Source organism: Garra rufa, chromosome 11 (genome assembly GCF_049309525.1).
Source record: "Garra rufa chromosome 11, GarRuf1.0, whole genome shotgun sequence".
In the NCBI taxonomy this organism is placed as follows: Eukaryota; Metazoa; Chordata; class Actinopteri; order Cypriniformes; family Cyprinidae; genus Garra; species Garra rufa.
The window spans coordinates 31,667,001-31,686,934 of NC_133371.1; the positions used below are offsets into that span (position 1 = coordinate 31,667,001).

Below are 19,934 nucleotides of genomic sequence, written 5' to 3' on the forward strand. Positions count from 1 at the left end.
TTACCGTGTAGTCAAGTTTATTTCTTCATCAGAACATGTGTGAAGAAATTTTGCATTATATCATTTGTTAAGCAATGAATGGGTGCCATCAGAATGAGAGTGCAAACAACTGATAAAACCATCACAATAATCCAAAAGTAATCAATACGACTGCAGTCCATCAGGAACATTTTGTGAAGTAAAAACCTGTTCTCTATCCATATATATATATATATATATATATATATATATAAATATAAATAATTTTTATTTATTTTTTTCCAGTAAAAAAAAAAAAAGTCAATATTTTTTGGACAGAATAATTTTTTTCCCCCAAAAAATTACAGTAATAATGACAATAAAAATGCATATAATGGTACAAGAGATTAATATTTCAAATAAATGCTTAATCAAGTAAATGCAGCCTTGGTGAGTATAAGAGACTTCTTTCCAAAAATTTAAATCTTGCAGACTCCAAACTTTTGAACAGTATTGTAGATTGCAAGTACTGTTTTCTGTTGCAATGTGTCCGAAATGATGAATATCTTCATGTCTCTTCTCTGACTGTTTGATGGAGAGATTGTTTAGATATCTGATCTGGGCTCTGCAGAAAAGCTTTACTTTTAGAGGAGAAAAATAGTGACACCACCTGTCAAAAGATTTTTAACAGTAAGATTTATAATGTTTTTTTAAAGTGACTTCTGCTCACCAAGCCTGTATTTATTTGATCCAAAGTACAGCAAAAACAGTATAATTTAAGTATTTTTACTATTTAAAATATAAAAATATATATTTTTAAAATAAAGTTACATATTTTACAATGTAATTTATACCTTATTCCAAATATTTCAGTGAAAAAATAAGTCAAACTCATTTCAGCGTTTTGAACAATAGGGCCCTACAATCTTTTGCTTTTTTTTTTCAGAAATTCTTGTTTTATTTTTTTATGATAATCAAATGAAAAATAAACCCTTTCATTTTTTGGCAAACAAAAGGTTTACTGTTAAAATTAATACATGGAAGAAAAGTTATATTTGGTTAAATTTTATTTTTAATTAAAATTGTAGTATTTTTGTGTACAATGAAGTGGTTAATCTTGTTGTAATATTTGTTTTTTATCATATATATTGTTTTATGTAAATAATTTAAATAGGAATATATAAACACTTACTATGTTAAACCAGACTTATTTTGACAGGTTGCCGTGAAGTTTCTGTGTGTATACAGTATGATATGATGCTAGTTTTTTCAAATGAAATGGTAAAATTGACAAGAAGTGACACTCACAGCAGCTTTATCTGTTCATGTGAGATGCAAAGGCCAAAAATTCTCGGGAGCTCCACGAGTCAGTATGCGTGTAGTAAAAAAAAAACGCCTCTCTGCTATTCATACATACAGAGAGACAAACATGCAGGAATCATGTTGAAGAGGTCTTTTTGCGTTTCAGTTTTTATTTTTTTACAGACGCTAGTCCATATCGCGATTCGAATTAAGTGACAGACCAACTTTTGATTTATTCATCCAAAAATTGACGTATTGCGTGGCATTCCGCGCTATAGTAAATTCCGTTTTTTTTATTAATCTAGTCTGCGATCCCGTCCTGTTTTCACGGAGGAGACATTGTAAACGCACGACCATGTAGAGACAGAAATGACATGCCGTCGTGTAAATAAAATAAAAAACGTAAGGCTATTTAGTTTGTTTAATAAAATAACAAGGTATAGACCTGTTCTATAGGAAAGATAACCTTAAATGACTTCTATTGTAATCTGGCGCTATATCGAAAATAAAATGAACTTGACATTCAAGGGGGGCGGGCTGCCCCCCTAAAATAATGGCAGGGGAAACACTGAAACTGTTTGCTCTACAAACCAATGTGCTCATAAATAAGATAATCCATTAAAATAATATGGTAAGACACAGCATGTACAGCTGAAAATAGCTGGATGCGGGTGAGACGGATACCAAATCCATTAAGTTTATTTTGAGGAGGAGTTTGGATATAAAGATTTGAATTCTTATGGCTTTCTTCTCTCATTTTTTTAACAGACTATGTTGTGGTTGGAAGTGACTCTGGCCGTATTGTGATCTTGGAGTACCATCCCTCCAAGAACATGTTTGAAAAGATACACCAGGAGACGTTTGGCAAGAGCGGCTGCAGACGTATCGTGCCAGGGCAGTTCCTCGCTGTGGACCCAAAGGGCAGAGCTGTTATGATAGGTAAAACTACAGACTCTATGTGCAAGGTTGTAGTAGTTCAACATGCATTTATAGATGGTTTTCCTGAACTCTGAAGTCACGCCTGACTCTTAACCTGAAGAATGCTTTGCATTTCCAGTCTCCAGTGTTTCTAGTCAAAGTAGCGTATATTCAGAGCTGTTAAACCTAATAAAATGTTTTTAAAAAGCACATGGCTTTATAGCGCCATCACTTTGCAATGTCACAATGACCGTCATTTTTCAGTGCCTCACTCCTCAAAGTTTAATGAGTGTGTAAATGTTAGCTACATTAAAAACAGTTGGACACTATTTAAATGGGTTCCTATTGAGACCGGAACAGAAGAGCATCCAATCTGACGTTAGAATTCGTAATGGCAGCGCTCATCGTTTACTCAGGAAAAAGGTCTATATATAGCAGTTAAAGGTCCCATATCGTCAAAATCAAAATTTCCTGGCTTTTCTCATGATAACTAAGGTCTAGGGGCTATCTAACTACCATATGAGTTTCAAAACAGTCAATCCACAGTAAACTGCACACAGCCTGCTTAAAGTAGCTGTTCATTTTCACGAGCAGCTGTGACTTCCGTAACGATGTGACGTCCGATCGACTCAAGTCACCGCCTTCAGTCACAAACCAACGTCCCACCCTCCTTTTGTCAAACCCCCAGACAACAACGCATCATTCCATTGAGCAACAACAACAGGAAAAAAAAGTGGAGAAAACCCTGTTCAGTCGATAGATGTCAAGCTGCGATCATTACACAGGCTTCAGAACAACGTTAATATAAGAGACCAGCCGCACGTCAACTTCAGCCTCTTTCACACAGCGATTCCAGGAAATACACGGATAATGTGTCCCAAGATTTGTTCCAGAATTGTTTAATTTGGTTCATTCACAGTTGTTTTCCGGAATCTGTGCGTGCTTTACACACAAACAATAAAGACATGTGACGTTTGGATGTGAGATGTAATGCGACGCGTACGTTTCACTAAACTGAAACTAACCTGAACAAACTGTGCTTCAGCGCTGATAGTGAGGAGCTGAGTCTGCCTGATGATCGCTGCTTCATTCCACTTTGCACGTAACGTTATTTTTCGTTGTGAAGAGTCGCTTGATAACGTGCTTCATTACTACAACACTGCCTTTAGGTTCTGGCTTTGGTTCACACAGTTCCCGTAATTTTCCAGAATCAGCGCGCATTGTGAAAGGGGCTTTACTAAAGCAACAGTTATGTAGCCTACTGCATTCGGTGTTTGTAAAAGAAAAAACATTAATGATCATTCTAAAATATCCTGTTGAGTATCAGCTCTCTCTATTGCTCTGAGCTCGCTTACGCTTACAGCATACATGACCGTAGTTACCTGTGATTGGCCTGGTTGTGCGTCACTCAGAAAACAACAGGCCAATCAGAAGAGAGGCTCATGAATATTAATTAGATGGGCCAAAATCGACCTGTTTTTGACAGAGCTCCTAAAAAAGGAGCTGTAAAAATATATTGAGATGGATTTTGGCACTTATACCGCACATATATATTCTTAAGGACATCAACAAATAGAATAAACCTCCAGAAATGTGTACGATATGGGACCTTTAAAGAAGTAGTTTGCTAAAATAAGTATTTTCTGAAAATGTACTCGTCCTCAGGCCATCTAGTGAGTAGTCAAGTTTATTTCTTCATCAGAACATGTGTGAAGAAATTTTGCATTATCATTTGTTCAGCAATGAATGGGTGCCATCAGAATGAGAGTGCAAACAACTGATAAAACCATCACAATAATCCAAAAGTAATCAATATGACTGCAGTCCATCAGGAACATTTTGTGAAGTAAAAACCTGTCCTCTATCCATATTTTTTTTTCCAGTAAAAAAAAGTCAATATTTTTTGGACAGAATAATTTTTTCCCCCAAAAAAATTACAGTAATAATGACAATAAAAATGCATATAGTGGTACAAGAGATTTATTTTACAAATAGATGCTTAATCAAGTAAATGCAGCCTGAGAGACTTCTTTGAGCATAAGAGACTTCTTTCCAAAACATTTAAATCTTGCAGACTCCAAACTTTTGAACAGTATTGTAGATTGCAAGTACTGTTTTCTGTTGCAATGTGTCCGAAATGATGAATATCTTCATGTCTCTTCTCTGACTGTTTGATGGAGAGATTGTTTAGATATCTGATCTGGGCTCTGCAGAAAAGCTTTACTTTTAGAGGAGAAAAATAGCGACACCACCAGTCAAAAGATTTTTAACAGTAAGATTTATAATGATTTTCTTGAAGTCTCTTCTGCTCACCAAGCCTGCATTTATTTAATCCAAAGTACTGCAAATTGGTATAATTTTGATTTTTTTTTTTTTTTTTTTTTTTACTATTTAAAATAATTAAAAAAATAATAATAATTAAAAAAAAAATTTAATAAAGTGTCACATGAATCATGATCCTTTGGAAATCAAAAGCCTGGGGGGGGGGGGGTGTTTATAGAAATGAATACTTTTATTTTGCAATGATGCTTTAAATTGATTAAAAGGGATGATAAAAATATTTATAATGATGAAAAAGATTTCTACTTCAGATAAATGCTGTTTTTCTGAACTTTCTATTCAACAAAGAAGCCTGAAACATTCTACTCGGCTCTTTTCAAAATAATCATGTTTTTTTTAGCAGCAAATCAGGATATTAGAATAAATTCTGAAGGGACATGTGACTGAAGTAATGATGCAAAAAAAAAATCAGCTTTGAAATAAAAATAATTTGGAATAAATTAAATTTTTAAATGTATTCAAATAAAAAAAAAAAAGTTATTTTAAATGGTAAAAATAGTTTGTGTTAATCTGACCTTTTACCCTGTGTATCATAGTTCCTGGTGGTTCCTGTCCTCTATCCGTAATATTGCTTTTTTCCGGTGAAAATGTCATCTCGTCTGAGTCAGGAGAAAAATTTGCAATGATCAAGCATCAAGTCCAAATGTTCCAGAAAAGTTTAAAAACAAATGTCAGTGAGTTTTAATTTCAGAGGACAACAGTGTTTTTATGGTGGAGGAAGAATTATGATAGATTATGGACTAGTATTTTGGTCAGAAGCAACGGATAAAAATTAAAATGCCTCGATGGGTTTGTTGCTTAAAACACATATTTTTTGCTTCACAAGATGTGCAGGTTTATTGTGGCGCTTTTATGAACCAACTGTAATTTTTTTTTTTGTCACTCACATAATGCTAAATTTCACAATCTCTTTAGATGATAAAACAAGCTCATCTATATTTTGGATGGCCTGAGGGTCAGCAAATTTTTATTTTAGGGTGTACTATTTCTTTAATCGAAATTATGCATTTTCCCATTTTAACTATGCACATTCCATTTTCCCAGGAGCCATAGAGAAGCAGAAGTTGGTATACATCCTGAACAGAGATGCAGCTGCCCGCCTTACCATCTCCTCCCCTCTAGAGGCCCACAAGGCTAATACGCTCGTCTACCATGTGGTTGGTGTGGATGTGGGCTTTGAGAACCCCATGTTTGCCTGCCTGGAGATGGACTATGAGGTCAGAGTCATTCTTGTCGTGCATTGGTTTTTAGCCAGAAAGCTAGGCTCTGAGCAGTCTTCCCAAGGGGACTGCAGGATGACTTAAAAGTTGCTAAAATAATTAATTTCTGCCAGCATAATAAAATTCTAATCTAATTTAAAATGCTAAAGACAAAATCAAGATGTAAACTATATAAAATCAGATTTTTATGGAAGAACCTGTGGTTCTTAAAACAGTTTTACAAGTAGCTTTGTCATAATTACAGTGGAAATAACAGAAATATCTTAGCTTATATAAGGGGGAGGCCTTCGAATATTGTAATGGACAGCGGTGGATTTTTGGGTCAAAAAGGTTAAACCACTGAACCCATGGGGGAATAAAATTCACATTAGTGGCCTGACCGATGCTGAGTTGCCTAAGATGTAATCACAAGCAGCTAGCTGAATACAGAACAGATTCTTTGCAAACTGAGATGTTTTTTGCGTGTAGCCAATGTCATGATAGTTTCTCATCCTAGTTTTTCAATAATAAACATGTCTCTAACCCATAGTGTTAAACGGCTTTGCAGGAGGCAGATAACGATCCCACCGGAGAGGCTGCGGCAAACACACAGCAGACTCTGACCTTTTATGAGTTGGACTTGGGCCTCAACCATGTGGTGCGCAAGTACAGCGAGGCACTGGAGGAACACGGCAACTTCCTCATCACAGGTTCTGACCTTTTTTAAAATGTCAAGATCTCAAAATGCAAGATAAGGATTCACAAGTTGGTCTGAGTTGCAAAACGTTTAGCAGAACACATTTGCTATCTAATACTTATTTCACCATAGTTGTTAAGGTGTGATTCTACATTTACTTAGGTTTGGGGTCAGTTAGAAAAAAACAAATTCCATATTGAAATGAATTCTGAAGAATCATGCCACACTGAAGACTTAAAGGAGTCATCCTTGATGTTCATGTCTTTCTTTCTTCAGTGACAAAGAAATTAAGGTTTTTGAAGAAAACATTCCAGGATTTTTTGTACGTATAGCAGACTTCAATGGTGGCCAACTGTTTGAAGGTCCAAATTGCAGTTTCACATGTTTATCGCAGAGCTAGTGCAAGTAGTGCATAAAATTTACTTTGAAGTAAATGACTGATTGTTTCACTAGATAAGACCCTTATTCCTTGGCTGGGGTCGTGTAGAGCAGTGGTTCTCAATCCTGGTCCTGGGGGACCCCTGCTGTGCACATTTTGCATGTCTCCCTTATTTAACACACCTGACTGAGATCATTAGCTGATTAGTTCAGTTCATGGATCTCTCTCCTCATGAGCTGATGATCTCAATCAGGTGTTAAATAAGGGAAACATGCAAAATGTGCAGAGCAGGGGTCCCCCAGGACCAGGATTGAGAACCACTGCTCTACACGACCCCAGCCAAGGAATAAGGGTCTTATCTAGTGAAACAATCAGTCATTTACTTCAAAGTAAATTTTATGCACTACTTGCACTAGCTCTGCGATAAACATGTGAAACTGCAATTTGGACCTTCAAACCATTGACCACCACTTTATGGAGAAAAATCCTGGAATGCTTTCCTCAAAAACCTAAATTGCTTTGCGACTAAAGAAAGACATGAACATCTTGGATGAAATGGGGGTGAGTAAATTATCAGTAATCTCTCCTTTTAGTAACTAGTGCAAATTCATCTTAAAATTCAGAGTAAATTACACTTAAATGCTGAAATGAATAGCATTTGAAGTTGTTGTAATGTTTCACAGTATTATTGTCTCTGCTGTATATTCTAATCAAGTAAATGCAGCCTTGGTGAGCACAGGAGATTTATTTTAAAACATTGAAATCTTACAAACTATTTAAACTAAACTATTAAAAAGTATTGTAGATTACAAGTAAGGTTTTCTGTTGCGTTGTGTCAGAAATGATGAAATCTTCATGTCTCTTCTCTGAATGTTTGTGAAGAGATTTAGATATCTGATCTTCCTGCACTCAGCAAAGAAAGTTTTGGTTTTAAAGAAGAAATATGTAAATGTATTATGAGTTTGTGTCCATCTGACCTTTTACTCTGTGTGTTGTAGTTCCTGGTGGTTCAGATGGTCCCAGCGGTGTGCTCATTTGCTCTGAGAATTATATCACCTACAAAAACTTTGGGGACCAACCAGACATCCGTTGCCCAATCCCACGCAGAAGGGTGAGTTTGTGTGGTCTTCCCCTTTTCGTTTCTCGATTTGAACACAATAAACATCACCTTGAGAAGTCTAAACAGCTATTAGTATTGAAATGATGAGCTTTTCATGTCTCTTCTCTGACTATTGAACTGGAGACACATAAAGACCTCTGATCATAATATTCGTTTTGACCTTGTATGGTTGCTTGGTTCTCAGTCATTGTGTTTACAGAAGAAATTAAACACAGATGTGAGATGTGACCACAGCACTTTTCTCTTTCAGAATGACCTGGATGATCCTGAGAGAGGCATGATCTTTGTCTGCTCTGCCACCCACAAGACCAAATCCATGTTTTTCTTTCTAGCCCAGACAGAACAGGGAGACATCTTTAAGGTTACTCTGGAAACTGATGAGGAGATGGTGAGTGTACAGAATTAAAGACCTAACTGTGTTGTCTTTTTCATGGGCATGCAGAGGTGCTGAAGCAAAGTGTGATTGCGTTAAAATACTTGTGCTGCATTCAATTCAACACGGAAAGTTTGACTTATATTACTTAATGTGCTTGTAAAACCCCCTTGAAGGTGCAACTTGGAAACTTTCAGCAGAGGCTTTGATGAAATGTGGGTGCTTCACATTACCTAAACACAGTTGATGGTAAATATTTACTTTTATGCAAATACAGTGCCTTGAGAAAGTATTCATACCCCTTTATTTTTTGTTTCCACGTTTTGTTGTTGGCTTGTGTTAAACTGCTTTAAATTACTTTTTTCACCACATCAATCTACACTCCATACATTATAATGGCAAAGCCAAAACAGGTTTTTAACATCTTTGCAAATGTATTAAAAATATCAAACTTAAATTATTCCATTGCATAAGTATTCATACCTGTATCTGGGACAGTTGACTTTCAGCTCAGGAGCATTCATATTGCTTGCAAATGTTACCACACTTCGAATGAAGTTACCCATTCAATTGAATTTGCCACAGGTTATGATTTGGAAAGGCACACAGCTGAAAATGCATTAAAAAAAAACTGCCACACATTTATGGAAGAGTTCAGAAAAAAAATCCTGCTGCATTGAAGGTTCACAGAAGCATGTAGTCTCCATTACCCTTAATAGAAGAAGTTTAAAACAACCAGGGCTCTTCCTAGAGCTGGCCTCCTGGCCAAACTAAACAATTGATGGAGAAGAGTGGAGGAATAGCTCAATGCACCAATTTTTTTTTTTTTTAGATTGCCCTGATTAAAACCAAGTCCAGAGCATTCATAACCTCAGACTGGGCAGGAGGTTCACCTTCCAAGAGGACAGTGACCCTAAGCACATAGCAAGAGTGGCATATAGACGACTCTGAATGTCCTTGAGTGGCCCAGCCAAAGCCTGAGCTTGAACCCAATCAAACATTTCTGGAGAAACCTGAAAATGCCCCTATCCAACCTGACAGAACTTAAGAGGTGAGGCAAAGGATGGCAGATAATTACCATATACAAATGTGCAAAGCTTGTCGCAGCATACCCAAAAAGACTTAAGGCTGTAAAAGTTCTTCAGCTAAGTATTGAGTTAAGGGTGTGAATACTTATGCAATGTACTTATTTCAGTTTTTTAAATACATTTAGAAAGCTGTAACAATTGTTTTGTTATTATGGTGTATGGAGTGTACATTTGAAATAAGTAATTTAAAACAGTTTAACATAATGCAGCAACATAAAACATGGAGGAAAAATGGAGTATAAATACTTTTGCAAGGCACTGTAAAGTGCATTTCCTACGTTACACTGCTAGGAAGATGTTTGCCGAGAAAGTTGTAAAATGCTGCTGAAAATTGTAAGTGTGCAGAGCAAATCCAATATCTGACTTTGAATGGAATGCAGCATTGCATAGTGGTTTTTTAATGATGCTCACAAGGAATTAAAGTAAATGTGGTGATATAACATTGGGTGTTTTCCAATAAACTGGAGAGATCTGGTGCCAGAATACACACACGAGAGGTTAAAATGCTGGAAAGTGATGTGCTATCTGTTTGTATTAAATATCTATTTGTGTTGTAGGTTACTTAGATCAGGATGAAGTATTTTGATACCATCCCAGTGGCTGCAGCCATGTGTGTTTTGAAGACATTTTTAGATGTCTAAACCATTATTAGTATTGAAATGATGAGCTTTTCATGTCTCTTCTCTGACTATAGAACTGAAGACACATAAAGACCTCTGATCATACTTATTTTTGACCTTGTATGATAAGCACAGATGTGTAATGTGACCAGTGCTTTTCTTTTTCAGATATGCTACCTCTCTGAATAAAATATCTGTTCATATTTTAGGTGACGGAGATCAGGATGAAGTATTTTGATACCATCCCAGTAGCTACAGCCATGTGTGTTTTGAAGACTGGCTTCTTATTTGTTTCTTCAGAGTTTGGAAACCAGTAAGTCCTTTTTCTATCTTGCACATTCTTTCATTGACCTAAAAATAACTGAATGCGTCTGATTTGTTGGCATTTCCCCAAGTTTCGGTGTAATAACTAGATTACAGCAGCTGGTAATAAGACGGAGGAATGTGGGAGCAGTTACCTGAAACCTACACGGTGTCAGTGTAACCCTACTTCTCTCATGTTCTCTTTAACCTGAAGCTTTTTGTTAATTTGCACTGTGGAACACATTGTGTTAAATCTCTTTGAAAGTGTAAATACAAAACATGTTTTGCTCAATAGCTACCTGTATCAAATTGCCCACTTGGGTGATGACGATGAAGAACCAGAGTTTTCCTCCGCCATGCCTCTGGAGGAGGGGGACACATTCTTTTTCCAACCTCGCCCCCTTAAGAACCTTGTGCTGGTCGACGAACAAGAAAATCTTTCTCCCATCATGTCCTGTCAGGTGTGTAAATATGTATTTTGCAGGGTTTAATAATTTGATAATTTGAAATTATGTTCAGATTCAACCTGGGGGATTTATTGACGGGAAGCAGGATTACAAATTGGCATCAGAGCAGATGTTTGGGAATGAATCACTGGATGACTGTGCAATACTAAACTGCTTGTTTTGTAGTTACAAAATAGCTGTGTGTTTGGTCAGACGTCAGTATGGGTAATTGAGCGTACAAACCATTCATACTTTTTTTTTTTTTCTCCTCTTTGTACCAACAGGTCTGTTATATAATAAAGAAAACTGATCCCAAATGCCTGAGATAGTGTTGAACCTACAAACAGTTGCTTTTTTTTTTTGTACTGTACTGCAGATTGCTGATTTGGCTAATGAAGACACCCCACAACTGTATGTGGCGTGTGGTAGAGGACCCAGATCTACACTGAGAGTCTTGAGACACGGACTGGAGGTTTGTGTTGCTAGGAGTTGCATTTCCGTAGCAGCTTTCACAACATGCTTGCAAAATGGAAATTTAACACCCACTGCATTAATAAGAAGTCCTTTGCGGTTTTATGGTTTAGATTCTAGGTTTTTCCAGATGCTATTTATATTTTGATGTGTTAAAGAATGCTTGTCATTTCAGGTTTCAGAAATGGCTGTCTCTGAACTGCCTGGTAACCCCAATGCTGTGTGGACTGTCAGGAGACATGTAGAAGGTAAAAGACACATTCATTTAGAGTGTGTGCATGCATGTTTGAGGTGGTTTTCTGCAAGCATTTCTCCTGTAGGAAAAAAAAAAGGTATTTAGACATTACTATCGCGTAGTCACTTTCCTTTCAGAAAGGAAATGATGTAGGAATGCATTTAACCCTTATATGGTTTTGACTAACTGCAAGTTATGTAATCATGTCATGTATTGGCTTCTCAGAGTTCTGCAGGACCACACACACACAGTGGTTTCTTGGTGCTTTTTCTAAAAGATTAAGAAAGCTCACATGTGTAGACAAGTACATCCTAGGTTCTCCCCTTGAAGCATACATTTTGCAGCATGCTTTCACTTGTAAGAGCTTTTCACTAAGTCATATTCTGCTAGATCAACATTTGCTTGGCATGCACAATGTAAGTTGGGTTCTCAGGAAATGTCACTGCCAGATATTTCTCAGAAATCATGTGATTTGCTATTAGATTTTTTGGCCTGTGCATGCAGCTTGAGCTCTGCAAGGTTTATGGTGTGGTCTATGTACTAGTCTTTGAGGGAATCAGTTTCATTTTGACTGTACAGTTTTGTGAGAGGTAAGCAAAGGGTTTTGTTCTCAATAGGGACTTGTCCATTCACTGCAGGTTTTTTTATTCATACCATTACAGCAAAAGATGAAGGTATATTAAGCATAAAAATAAATTCTGTTACCTGTGAACCAATACATTATGGGTTGGAACAACATTATGGTCCCCAAGCCTGCATTTATTTGATCAAAGTACAAAAGAAAACCGTACAATTCTGATATATTTTTACTGTTTAAAATGCCTGTTTTGTCTTAAAATATATTTAAAAATGTAATGTATTCCTGTGATTTCAAAGCTAAATTTTTATCATCATTACCCCACTTACATGATCCTTCAGAAATCATTCTAATATTCTTTTGTGACATTATAAATGCCTTTATCATCACTTTTAATTAAAGCATCCTTGCTAAATAAAAGTATTAATTTGTATAAAACATCCCCCCTGACTTCAAGCTTTTGAATGTTAAAGTGTATACAAAAGCTTTTTATTTCAAATAAATGCTGATCTTTGGATATTTGTATTTTTCAAAAAATCTTGACAAATGTTCACAACTGTTTTTTTTATACTGATGATGATGATGATATAATAATCTTTCTTATCACCAATCAGCATATTAGAATAATTTCTGGAGGATCATGTGGAGTTTTAATGTTGAAAATTTAGCTTAATCACAGGAATAAATTACATTTTAAAATATATTCTAATAGAAAGCAGTTATTTTAAGTAGTAAAAATATTTAGCAATATTATTGCTTTGCCGTATTTTGGATCGGAAAAATGCAGGCTTGGTGAGCAGAAAATACTTTTTTAAAGAGCATTAAAAATCTTACTGTCCCAAATCTTTTGACTGTTACTGTATAATACATATAGTTAGTGAGTGTGCGTGTGCGTGTGTATATGTATTTTGTATTCTTTAAGTATCGGTTTCCTTTTATGGTTGCCAGTTAGCCACATTTCGCAAAGTTTCCAACCAGAGAATTGTGGGTTTCCTTTTCACAGATGAGTTTGATGCCTACATTATTGTGTCCTTCGTTAACGCCACCCTGGTGCTTTCTATCGGTGAGACTGTGGAAGAAGTGACAGACTCTGGTTTCTTGGGCACAACACCCACCCTGTCCTGCTCGCTGCTTGGGGAAGATGCACTTGTGCAAGTAAGCGACATCTCTCTGACCTACATGTGCAAGCACAATATCCCATTGAACCTTTTCTGCTTTCTTAAAGCGATAGTTTGCTTAAAAATTAACCTGTGAGTTCCTTTTCCTGAACACAAAAAAAATGGTATTTTGAATAATGTGGGTGACTATACTGTTACTCACATTCTTCAGAATATCTTTTGTGTACAGCAGAAGAAAATAAGTCATACAGATTTTGAATGACATGAGGGACAGTAAATGACAGAATTTTTATTTTTGGGTGAATTAAAGGAACTCATTTATTCAAACAAGCACATTAAACAATTATGCTTAATGTTCCATTTATCTCATTTAAACTGGTTTGGTATCATTTGCTGTGTCTCGGCAGGTCTACCCAGATGGGATCCGTCACATCCGTGCAGATAAGAGAGTGAATGAATGGAAGACTCCGGGGAAGAAGACAATCGTCCGATGTGCTGTCAATCAGAGGCAGGTGGTCATTGCTTTGACTGGAGGAGAGTTGGTCTACTTTGAGATGGACCCGGTATGTTGGCGCACATACTTTTATCTTGCATCAACACCTGAATTTTCATCTGTTGTTTGAATGTTTGTCTTTGCTTTAAGTTTTCTCTCTTTCTTTGCAGTCTGGGCAGCTGAATGAATACACTGAGAGGAAAGAGATGTCTGCAGATGTGGTGTGCATGAGTTTGGCAAATGTGCCCCCTGGTGAACAGCGTTCCCGTTTCTTGGCTGTTGGGTTGGTGGACAATACAGTCCGCATTATCTCCCTGGATCCATCCGTAAGCTACAATCAGCTGACTTAGGCATTATAAAAGGATTCTAGTCATTGTTCTTATTGAACTTGTGTGAAGTGTGTAATCTCTTTGTTGCACAGGACTGTCTGCAGCCGTTGAGTATGCAGGCTCTTCCCGCCCAGCCAGAGTCGCTTTGTATTGTGGAGATGGGCGGAGTGGAAAAACAGGATGAGCTAGGAGAAAAAGGGACCATCGGCTTCCTATATCTCAACATTGGCCTGCAGGTGAGAAACTCTTGTGCTTGCTCTAGGGCAATAACAGAAATTTCATGTCTATAAAAATGTCATATTTGCAAAATGGGAAATTGAGAGCTTTTCAATGTGCCTTTGCACGCATTGAAGGCATGCATTCTCATGTTGCTCAAGGATAACTTTACTTAAAGTATAATCTTTGTTGCCAAATATTTGTTAAAGTGTGCATAAAATTAAAAATTCTGTTTTTTTTTTTTTTTTTTTTTTTCCCCTTTCCTTACTGGAAACAATTCATCTATTTATGTATTTATTTATTTATTTTAAGTTTGACCTTTTAAATTTCAAAATAACTCAATCTTCCACTGAAGAAAACAGACTTATCTGACATGACAGTCTGCTAAAAACCCTACACCTTTTTTGTAATCAGCTTTAAGCTTAAAGTCTGCCACCATCCAATCAACAGTTAATAAGTATCCCTACTTTTATTTTTAGATAATTGTTTCACTTAAATGTAAGTCACTATGTGATAATAAATTAGCTTCTGCTACTTCTGTTTCATCGCAACTTTAAAGGATTAGTTCACTATAAAATTAAAATTTCCTGATAATTTACTCACCAATTTACATATTTCTAAACAATTTACTCATTCAAGATGTTCATCTCTGTCTTGATTCAGTTGATAAGTATTTAAGATTTTTGAGGAAAGCATTTAAGGATTTTTCTCTAGATATTCAGAGAAAACTTTCTCAGTTTTTCTTTGGACTTGAATGAGGATCAGCGGGTTGAAGGTCTAAATTGAAGTTTCAGTGCAGATTCAATGAGCTCTATATTAACCCTAGCCGAGGAATAAGGGTCTTATCTAGCAACACGATTGGTTATTTCTAAAAAAAAAAAAAATAATAATAATAAAATAAAAACGTTTATACTTAACAATAAATGCTCGTTTTGCACTAGCTCTACGTCCATGACTTTGCATTGCGTAATCACGTTGGAAAGGCCACACATGATGTATGTGGAAGTACTGACCCAGTGTTTACAAAGCGAACGTGCAAAGAAAGTCAAATGCCCTTTACAAAAAATAGGGTAAAACTATGTCATATGATTTTGAAATTGGAGGAGAAAATGAGAGCTTTTTGAACCAGCTTTTTGAACCAACTAACCATGCATGATTTTTCCAACGATATTACATAATGCGTGAAGTCGCCGATGCGCATTGCAGAGCTATATAAACAAGGCACACTTGTGAGCACCCTGCTTCAAACTTAAAAATGTAGATGTGGCACTCTTTACGGTTAGTAAGCAAAAGCTGCGAAATTACTTTGTTACGTGGTCTTGAAATGAAAATGAAACGGATGAATTGTTCACAGTAAGAATAATACTTCAAATGAGCCATTTGTACTTTGAAAGTAGATCATAAGAGCTGCAGTGTGACTGTCCTGTTTACTTGAAGACATGGTTTCCCTGGACAATCCTTTGCTTCTCTCTTACCATAATCCCCTCTTTGTTTGTAGAACGGAGTGTTACTGCGTACTGTTTTGGATCCAGTGACCGGGGACTTGTCTGATACTCGAACCCGGTATCTCGGCTCTCGTCCCGTCAAGCTTTTCAGAGTCCGGATGCAGGCTCAAGAGGCTGTGAGTCACCCTTACATTATGTCTGTTGCTGTGTCACATAGGTTGCTAATTTGCTGACCTCATCACACAACCTTTTACTGTGCAGGTTCTGGCAATGTCTAGTCGTTCCTGGCTGAGTTACTCATACCAGTCTCGTTTCCACCTGACCCCACTGTCATATGAAACCTTGGAGTATGCTTCAGGGTTCGCTTCTGAACAGTGCCCTGAGGGTATCGTTGCCATTTCCACCAACACACTGAGGTAAACACACACAAACACAGTGTAAACAGTTCATAATATGAACTTTGTAGAACGTAACGGTTTGTGAGAACTATATTGTGGTTGGCTTCATAGGTTTCAGTTCCAGTGATTATTTATGATTTTCTACTTGACTAGTAATCTTTAGAAGTAAATTAAATGTGACCAAAAAACCAGTCTTAAGTAGCACGGGTATATTAGTAGCAATAGCCAAAAATACATATAAATAGTTAATAGTTGTATCTTCAAATATTGTTCTGTCCTAACAAACCACTCAATGGAAAGCTTATTTACTCAGCTTTCAGATAATGTATAAATCTCAATTTCAAAAAATTGACCCTTGTGACTGGTTTTGTGGTCCTGGGTTACAAATGTGCATGAATGAAGTAAATCTTGGTCCCAAAGTTTATATCCTACCACCTTTTTCCATCCTGGGATAAAATATGGCCTGAATGATGTTTGACAGAATGATTTGACACATTTGCTATATTTTTATATTTTTTCGATTTTATATTTTTTCTTGGCTGCTGCATGAGGCATCTTATAATGAACAGAATATTTTTTTTGTTTAGTCATGTATAACAAAAAAGTTGGGTATCACTGCTGTTAACTCAGTGAAACGTTTCTTGTTTGTTTTGGAGGTCTGGATAAGGTGCCCTTTTGTAGCTATCAATTTACTTTGTGATGTATAAAAAAAATGGTTGCTATTTTGCCAAATCATAGCCAGGAAACAGGAGGTTTTGACTTCCCGGATTTCACAATAACTAATCCAATCTGTAACTAATGTCTAAACTTTTCACTCTGCCTTTAAATTTACTACATGCCTCTCATACCATCTCATTCCTCTCTCCCCCAGGATTTTGGCTCTTGAAAAACTGGGTGCCATCTTCAACCAAGTGGCATTTCCACTGCAGTACACACCTCGCAAGTTTGTCATCCACCCAGAGACTAATAACCTGATCCTGATCGAAACGGACCACAACGCCTACACTGAAGCCACCAAAGCCCAGCGCAAGCAGCAGATGGCTGAGGTCAGTAAACCTGGGCCCTCACAGGGCGCTGTTAAGAAACAGTCCCTTTGTTGTGTTCATCTCTTCTGGAATGTTTTCCTTATCTCCGTTTCTTCTGTCTGACTCATACACTCATTTTCCCAGTCGAATCACTGACTGTGAACTTCATTGCTTTCTTGTCGGAAGTTGTCCGTCATGTCTGTTTTGTGGCTGCCTCATCACAGTGCATGTTTGCAAGGGTAATTCCACGTTGTCGAGCCGTAAAAGTGACACGCTCTGTGAAATGTTCAAGCCGTGGTTACTGTGGTGGTCCTTCAGAGATCATTTGATGAAGTTTTTCAACAGTTGAGTATATCTAGAAAGAATAAACAGTCTGCAATTGCGGGTTAAAAAGGATGTATTGCTTAACATGAAGTTCCCTCTTGTTTATCTACAAATTGTTCCAAAAAGATTCATATGTATGCTATGTGGCCGAAGGTTTGCGGGCAGCCACTTATAATTAGGGGGTTTGGTTTGGCCCTTTAATTCCAGTCAAGATGAATCGTAGTGCTACTACATACAATGAAGTTCTAGAGAAATTTGCGCTTCCAACTTTGTGGCAACAGTTCGTGGAGGGCACAAGTCTATTCCAGTATGACAATGCCCCTGTGCACAAAATGATTTAGAGGTTCTGGTGTGGAAAAGCTTGACTGACCTCCAAAAGCCCAGACCTGAACCCCACAACTCCTTTGGGATGAATTCAAACTCTGTGACCTAGACCAGGAGCTCACTGATGCTTCTGTCTAAATGGTAGCAAATTTCAGCTTACAGTGGTACGCCTGTTAGTAACCAATCAGTGTTAACTTTGTTGATAAATAATTTGTCAATGACTTTTTTTTTTTTCACTGAAAACGAGACTATAATAAAACAAAAATTTGTTTTAAATGACAATAACTGACAAAGCTATTGGCTTTTCATTAACGAATAAAAATGGACAAAAATGTCAGGGTGGGACGATTTGGGAAGAGATTCATTCGGAACGAATCTGCTGCATGATTAGGAGGTTAGATGCATACTAGGGATGTTAACCGATGACCGTTTGACCGGTGGTTGACCGTATCAACGTTAACCGGTCAAAGTTGTCGGTAGTCGGTTAAAAAAAAAAAGTGCCGGTGCGTCTTTTACGCATTCTGAAGGTGCCTGTTTTATCCATTGGTTTTATCATGTTGCAGTCTATTAGGCAACATTCCGCATAAGATGGGCTTAGATTTGGAAATACATTACATCTACATTTCAGTGGTAACCGATAAGGTGATGATGATCATCATCTTTCTTTATTATGGTTAGCACTACCGAAACTAAAGCGGCGTCTCTTCGGAGCTGTCATTTTCTTAAATGAGCCGTGGCAATGTTTCAAATGAGCTTCTAACCTAGACAAACGCCTTTATTTTCAAAGCGATCACCTTGTACCCAAACCATTTGAAACTAAGGAGCCATTTGTCCTACGATTACATACAACAAGCTCTTCAGCGCCGCGTTTGCGGGACTCATGTTTCGCGCTGTAGGGGATTTAAAAAAAAGTGACGTGAGTGGCAGTGTGTGTGTGTGTGTGTGTGTGCGGGAGGCAGAGCGGCAGAGAGAGGCTGCGATCACACCGAAGGCGTTTTTGCAGGAGCGCTCTGAGCGTGTGAAGTTGAAAAAAAAAAATCAACTCTGAGCGGAAAAACCATATATATATATATATATATATATATATATATATATATATATATATATATATATATCTATGGGAAAAACGCCCAACGTCATTCGCGTTCTTTTCCATTGTCCAATCGAATGAATGGAGAGGCGGGCCTTCTGTTGTGGTGACGGAATTTTACGGTTGCTTAAAAAGTCCGGAGACTGCAAGAAATAGAGGAGAAACCTTTTGTGTCTATCGTGGGTAACCCGGAGCTGTATTTTTTAGGGTTTCTGCTAATATGACAGTTTACTTAACAGCATAAAACAGTCTATGCATAAAACTAAGATTTTAGAGTGCTCACGCTATAGTCCTTTGATTTGACTGACAGGACAGCTGTTTTGGTCGTTGCTTAGCAACATAAAAAAAACGCAGCACGCTCTTTTATTAAAAGTCACAAAAAAAAAGGCAGTGCTGTGCGCCTCGCTTTTTTAGAACTAAAAGACGCGTTCGGTGTGATCGCGGCCAGATGCGACAGACTTGCGAAATTGCAGGAGCGGCTCGAAATGGCTGTTATTTCAAATAGCGTACCACAGGGGTTTTCAAACCTGCCCTGGAGCCTCCCCTGCCCTGCACATTTTGTATGTCTCCCTTATTAGGCACACCCAATTCAGGTCTTGCAGTCTCTACTAATGAGCTGATGATTTGAATCAGGTGTATTAGATGAGAGAGACAAGCAAAATGTGCAGGGCAGGGGAGGCTCCAGGACAGGTTTGAAAACCCCTGGCGTACCATATTTTAAACTAATCGGTTAACCGGTTTCAACCGGCTAATGAGGCTCGGTGGTCGGTCAAGAAATTTTTTAGTTTTCGCCATCCCTAATGCATATGTTAAAACTGTATTATAGCCTATTGATCTATCCAGCTTGACATAATGTAGCGTACATTTGCAGCACATCTCATAAAATGTAAAAAAAAAATCTGGGAGAAGACCAAATATATGGATAAATTTGACAATGCAAAAAATAACTCAGTTCGGTGTGGTTGAGGGCACACACCGAAGCAGCGCCTCTCACAAAGTACATAAGTACTGTTTTGCTCTCATGAACAGAGAAATCCACACACAATCATGTTGAATAGTCCATTTTGATGAATGTTCACTTAAACACACTCTGTTAAGTCTTATGTGAACATAAACAGTTGGGAGAATATCAGATGTATATCAGTA

At 37.3% G+C, this 19,934-nt stretch overlaps 1 protein-coding gene and 3 non-coding genes across 4 annotated transcripts in view; all 4 read left to right on the forward strand.

Moving 5' to 3' along the window:
* Positions 1-19,934, forward strand: part of sf3b3 (splicing factor 3b, subunit 3) — a 31,498-nt gene that overhangs the window by 2,720 nt on the left and 8,844 nt on the right. Inside the window, exons 4-19 of the mRNA XM_073850631.1 lie at positions 2,029-2,199; positions 5,563-5,735; positions 6,286-6,427; positions 7,792-7,904; positions 8,164-8,301; positions 10,204-10,307; positions 10,593-10,758; positions 11,120-11,215; positions 11,390-11,462; positions 13,030-13,181; positions 13,552-13,707; positions 13,808-13,963; positions 14,059-14,202; positions 15,681-15,803; positions 15,889-16,043; positions 16,897-17,071. Of these exons, the coding sequence (XP_073706732.1) occupies positions 2,029-2,199; positions 5,563-5,735; positions 6,286-6,427; positions 7,792-7,904; positions 8,164-8,301; positions 10,204-10,307; positions 10,593-10,758; positions 11,120-11,215; positions 11,390-11,462; positions 13,030-13,181; positions 13,552-13,707; positions 13,808-13,963; positions 14,059-14,202; positions 15,681-15,803; positions 15,889-16,043; positions 16,897-17,071 (2,237 nt within the window). The remainder of the gene's footprint in view (positions 1-2,028; positions 2,200-5,562; positions 5,736-6,285; positions 6,428-7,791; positions 7,905-8,163; positions 8,302-10,203; positions 10,308-10,592; positions 10,759-11,119; positions 11,216-11,389; positions 11,463-13,029; positions 13,182-13,551; positions 13,708-13,807; positions 13,964-14,058; positions 14,203-15,680; positions 15,804-15,888; positions 16,044-16,896; positions 17,072-19,934) is intronic.
* Positions 505-584, forward strand: LOC141346231 (small nucleolar RNA SNORD111). The gene has a single exon (XR_012357164.1). It is a non-coding gene; the product is annotated as a small nucleolar RNA SNORD111 (small nucleolar RNA).
* Positions 4,307-4,386, forward strand: LOC141346232 (small nucleolar RNA SNORD111). Its single transcript, XR_012357165.1, has one exon. It is a non-coding gene; the product is annotated as a small nucleolar RNA SNORD111 (small nucleolar RNA).
* LOC141346233 (small nucleolar RNA SNORD111) lies at positions 7,626-7,702 on the forward strand. The gene has a single exon (XR_012357166.1). It is a non-coding gene; the product is annotated as a small nucleolar RNA SNORD111 (small nucleolar RNA).